Raw genomic sequence first — 5,613 nt, 5'->3', positions numbered from 1 at the left:
GAGTAGATTTGGTAGACGGAAACTGAAAGAAGCCCGTCGTATATATATATGTGTGTGTGTGTGTGTGTATGTGTGTCTGTGTTTGTCCCCCCAACATCGCTTGACAACCGATGCTAGTGTGTTTACGTTCCCGTAACTTAGAGGGTCGGCAAAAAGAGCCCGATAGAATAAGTACTAGGCTTACAAAGAATAAGTCCTGGGGTCGATTTTCTCGATTAAAGGCGGTGCTCCAGCATGACCGCAGTCAAATGACTGAAACAAGTAAAAGAGTAAAGATTGAATACTCCATAGTGTTCGTATGATAAGGAAACTATACGTTTAAAGATGAAGAATTATAATCTCAAAATCAGAGAAATCCTTTCTCTTTATTCTTTGATTTGCAAAATATTGACTGCTGCTATTTGTGTGACTTTTCAATATTCTCCAAAAAATCTCTGAAATATTCAAAAGCATGAAAACAGTTGTGTTTTATGCTGCTGCAAAAAGTCCCGTTAGAAAGACTTACCTCCATATTTATCAAGTAGTTTGTAATAGGAAGAGCACCCAGTATTGAAACCCGGCGAAAGTAAAGAATACGCACACCCGGTGTTTAGGGTTAGGTTTCAGGGTTAGGGTCCTTATTGCGCCAAAAACGGTGGGTGTACGTAGTCTTTACCTCCTCTGAAACCAGTCTATGATGATAGTAACTTCAAATAGGGGCTGACTTGCATCATGATGATCCTCCTAATCCTTGTCAGCATTGAAAGCATACATAAAAATGAAGGTGAATTCACACACGCACACGTTCTTGTGGTAAAAAAATAGGATCTAGCAAGTAGTAAACCGTATAATATCTATCTACACACTAAAATCTTCCTAATAATTATCCCATTCATCGTTGTCATTGTCGCCCGTCCTTTTCGTCAACAATGTGTGTGTTACAGGTCATCTCTTCCAACAGTAAAAAACACCTTAGTTATTCGTATAAAAGCCTCATCCTTGATTTAGGGCTAAATCTGGACAATTTTTATTTTCCTTCCTATATTTAACTTTGTTCCACGTGTAAGTCGCAATCTATTATTTTTTTTTTAACACTTAAAAATCAAGTATAAAATAATGTGACTTTTAAACACGCATAAATACAGCAACCGTTCTTTGGTGCTTTTATAAACTTATTCAGGAAAAAAAAAAGTCGCAGAAAAAAATCAAGGAAGAATTATTCAATGCTATGTGTCGCAACAAGAACATCTTCATAACTTGTGAGTTGCTCAACGAAAAAACCACAAGAATATGGCAAAGTTTCTTTGTGGCATCGGTTGGGATATTCGTTTTAGCAATCAGCACTAAAAATACTAAATATACAGGTAATGCCTCGATAGTATTGAAAGATGTTTTCGATCTGTACGTGTCATGAACTGATGTATTGTCAATAAAGTCCTAACTTAATTTTTTTGTTCCATTGTCTACTTTGCTTAAAAAATTGACCAAAAGGTGTTTTTCACATATGTGTAATGCCATTGTATGTAAATTTCGTAGAAGTTACGTACTGTCAATTAAAAGCTAATTAAAAATCTGTTTGCTTTATCACTTTAATCGTTTATAGTATTTACATTAAATAGGACTTCTTTCCTGGTTAAAATTATGACTTTTTTCCCAGTGATATTTTTTTCTGGGAACCTTACAAATTGCTTTTCTCCATAAACTATTTCCTAACTTTGGTTTCTGTAGCTGGTGTCAGGAGCTGTATTGAATGAAATAAAAATATTTTCCCCATATAATAAAATTCAGAAAAGACACGAAGTTCGTGTGCTGGTGAGATGACAAAAAGGTCACGACTTGAAACCTCAGAACCAAACTCTCCTAGTGACACATTAACTTAGATATTCTTTTACAAAATATCTACTGACGAAAACTATGAACCCTCGTTTTTATTTCTCCTTGTCTTTCGATAGGATACTAATCCACAGGAAATAATTTCACCTCAATATCTCACACCTCATCTCCAATCAAATAAACCAACATTTGGAAGAATTCTTACAATATTTTTATCAAGTTTAGCTATACTTTTGTCTTATAATTTTCATCGATTCTATATAATACAGAAAAAACTTATTCATAATATTGTCTAGAGAGACGATCGGAAATTTTAACTTTTAGATAATTCAACAAATATAATTTATACACGAAAAATAAATGGATAAACTAAAATTAATTGAAATTTGCTATGTCAAGGGAAGCAACTCTCGTAGTTTTATGAATTGCAAATGACTAAGGGGAAATAACCAAGGTTTATCTTCAAGATTATTTTGAAGCAATTTTTTAACGAAAGACAAAGATTGAAGAGTAATTAAAACTAAAAGTAGAACAAAATTTATTATAAAATACATTTTGATTAATTGCAGTCAAAGCAAATTTTATAATATGCAAGGTTTGAAAAAAAAAACCCTTTGAAATAGAATTATTTTTTCATTTAAAGAAAATTATTTTTCATTTAATGAAGACACCACAAGAAATTTTCTCAAATTAGAAACTTTCTACACGTTTGCCTCTTGTTAGAAATAAATAAAATATCCAGTCTTGAACGCTGGATTATAGAATTAGTAGAATGCCCGACAAATGATTGATTTATTTGTTTCGATGTTAAGAATTGTTCGTCTTTCATTTCCCTCCTCGTATTTTTTCTTTTGTAAATCATGTTCTTTTTCACGCACCTCTTCATCAGTCATCGTCATCCTTATTTTTATGTCTCCTTTTCCATGCTTGCATGGGTCGGACGGAGCTTATTGAGACAGATTTTCTATAGCCAGACGCTCTTCCTGTTTCCAGCATTTTATCTATTTCCAAGCAAAGAAATATTTCTCCATGGAAAATCGAAAAATATAACCGTGGGGCTTTTGTCTACTCGCACACTTTAACTATGGGGCTTTTGTCCTACACTCATTAAAAATATATGTACTCCCTACCAAATACGTTGAGTGCCATTTCCTTTCGTTTGTCCACTCACCTGTATGCATGTGTGCATGTATGTATACAGGCATGTTGACGTCTTATAATAAATACACACATTTTTAAAATGAACTAACAGAGAGATTGACGCTCAAGCGTCTTTTAATGACTTAAGATGGCACGAAGAATTAAATAATATTTTATGACATGCAAAAAAATAGCTAATCGTTTGTTTTAGTTGTTAAACCCAGATTATTGTCTCGTTTCCCCGAAATACTGGGTACTACTAAAGCAGCGCGGACCCGAACGCGCAGTCGCGCTAGCTAGTCGTGAGTGGTCGATCCTAACCCTAACCCTAACCCTAAACACGTATTCATTTGCACACGCGGGTTAGGGTTAGGGATAGGGTTAGGGTTAGGGACAGGGTTAGGGTTAGGGATAGGGTTAGGGTTAGGATCGACCACTCAAGACTAGCTAGCGCGGACGCGCGACTGCACGGCTGCGCGTTCGGGTCCGCGCTGCTTTAGTAGTACCAAATACTGCATATAGAACTACACTATTTAACACTCTTTCCTACTTTTTAAACGGTAAAATGTGACCTGAGGGAGAGTTGGTTGCTATTTTTTGCAGGTCGAACGATTACGCTGAAGCTCGCTGATATAAAGCCTGGAATATGTTTGAAGAAGAGAACTGTTTTCAGCTGACACCGTTTAATTATGGCCGCATCCATGCTATCTCACAGAGATTGTGTTACTTAGTTTCGTTTATAATTTAAATTAAAACCAATAAACTACTGAAGGAATGTTTCAGTGAACATGCTTAAGATATAGAAAGATTGCTATCACCAAAGAAAACATATTTATTCGTCTCACATCATTTAAATTTCGATTTCGGTGAAGGTAGGTCTGAAAATTATGTTTTCCATGAAGTTTACGAAATTGTGTGTTTTAACAGTTTTGAGGCCAAAAATGTTACATTATATTTAAAATTAAAAATGGACACAACTGGAACGCCTTCGAATATGGGTATACTCGCCCAGAACTGGAAAAGGACAAAGCAACGATGTTTCAAAATACATTGCTCTCACAATTCTTGAGATGTTGATAACTTCCAGTTGGATTAAGAATATGACTATTAGACACACACACACTACAACGACCACCACCTTCACACAACCATCACACGTTTTAAGTAATCCAGTTAAAGTTAGCTTTTGGGATACAGTTTTAATTCCTGGTTGAGTCTATCCGCCGCATGTTTTCTTCAAACCGAATCGAGATAAAAACAGTCATAGGAAAAAGAATATCAGGGGTTTTGTCCTGGGTGTGTATGTGTGTGTCATAGGGGTGTTTTGTCCGGGTCCCATAAATTAATTGTGACTTTATTATCGGCCACCATAGATTAATTGTGACTTTATTACCGGTCAGTTTCGAACCTGCCATTTCCAACCAGAGCAATAATCTTTATCAAGTACACTAAATAAAGTCGAAACTTTCAGTGGTGATTCAACGTTTCATTAACGGTTATGGGACATTTTCATTTCAGTGTTTGTGCATGCATACCTACGTACGTACGTGTATAATTGAGTTATGTACAGTTGTTTTACGCAGGTATGCAAATGGACACTAGCAACCCTCGTCTGTGCATTAGAAAGGTTGGTCTCCACTCATACGCCTAAGCGGAATCTTATGATATGGGTTTAATTAAATAGTTATCTATGTCACATACAACAGCGTGTATTGGGTGCGTTTGTGTTTAGCTAGTAGGTATTCTCTCCTCTCGTGTGTGTAGGCGTGGTTGTATGGTATGAAGTTTGCTTCCCAAACTGCTATAGTTCTGGGCTACCTAAAGCCTTGTGAGTGGATTTGGTTAACAGAAATGGAAGAAACCATTTCTGTTAAAGAAATGGTTTCTGTTAAAGAAATGGTTTCTGTTAAGAAACTAAAGGCGGCGAGCTGGCAGAAACGTTAGCACGCTGGGCGAAATGCTTAGCGGTATTTCGTCTGTCTTTACGTTCTGAGTTCAAATTCCACCGAGGTCGACTTTGCCTTTCATCCTTTCGGGGTCGATTAAATAACTACCAGTTACGCACTGAGGTCGATATAATCGACTTAATCCGTTTGTTTGTCTTTGTTTGTCCCCTCTGTGTGTAGCCCCTTGTGGGCAGTAAAGAAATAAGAAATGGAAGAAACCATGTGTGTGTACCTTTGTCTTCACATTATGTGATGGTTGTAAATGAACATCATTGTTATACAAGTGATGGTGTTCATCTCCAGTCTTCCATGGAAAACATGTCCAACTATGTGAAAATATTACCTTCCTTGGTACCAAGCACCAGACTATCCAAAATGGGAGGATTCATGTAAATACACATTTCTTTGACTGTATTCTTCTGAAGATGGACCTATCATCATCATTTAACGTCTGTTGTCCTTGCTGGCATGGGTTGGACAGTTTGACCAGGGCTGGCATGCAGGAAGGCTGCATCAAGTTCCAATTTGATTTGGCTTGGTTTCTGAGACAGGATGCCCTTCCTAATGCCAACCACTTTACACAGTGAGCTGGGCGCTTTTAACATGACACTAGCACAAGGCCTTTATACCCAAAATATAAAGATATTTTTAAAAGACTTTCTGCATTGTTACAAGCTTGCCTTAATTCTCATTTTATTCCTTTTTCTAACTCAAA

General features: G+C 36.5%; 1 protein-coding gene and 1 long non-coding RNA gene across 2 annotated transcripts in view; both read left to right on the top strand.

Annotated features, from left to right (window-relative positions):
- LOC128248695 (uncharacterized) overlaps nucleotides 1-4,198 on the top strand; it is a 56,748-nt gene extending 52,550 nt beyond the window's left edge. The window contains exon 4 of the long non-coding RNA XR_008264855.1: nucleotides 3,556-4,198. This is a non-coding gene — a long non-coding RNA (uncharacterized LOC128248695). The remainder of the gene's footprint in view (nucleotides 1-3,555) is intronic.
- A 952-nt stretch (nucleotides 4,199-5,150) lies between these two features.
- The window catches only part of LOC106879996 (uncharacterized), a 34,346-nt gene continuing 33,883 nt past the window's right edge, over nucleotides 5,151-5,613 (top strand). The window contains exon 1 of the mRNA XM_014929779.1: nucleotides 5,151-5,249. Within this exon, the coding sequence (XP_014785265.1) occupies nucleotides 5,151-5,249 (99 nt within the window). The remainder of the gene's footprint in view (nucleotides 5,250-5,613) is intronic.

This window comes from Octopus bimaculoides, chromosome 9 (assembly GCF_001194135.2).
Source record: "Octopus bimaculoides isolate UCB-OBI-ISO-001 chromosome 9, ASM119413v2, whole genome shotgun sequence".
Classification (NCBI taxonomy): Eukaryota; Metazoa; Mollusca; class Cephalopoda; order Octopoda; family Octopodidae; genus Octopus; species Octopus bimaculoides.
Note: the sequence above shows the minus strand (reverse complement) of the source record. Positions and strands in the feature narration are given on the sequence as shown.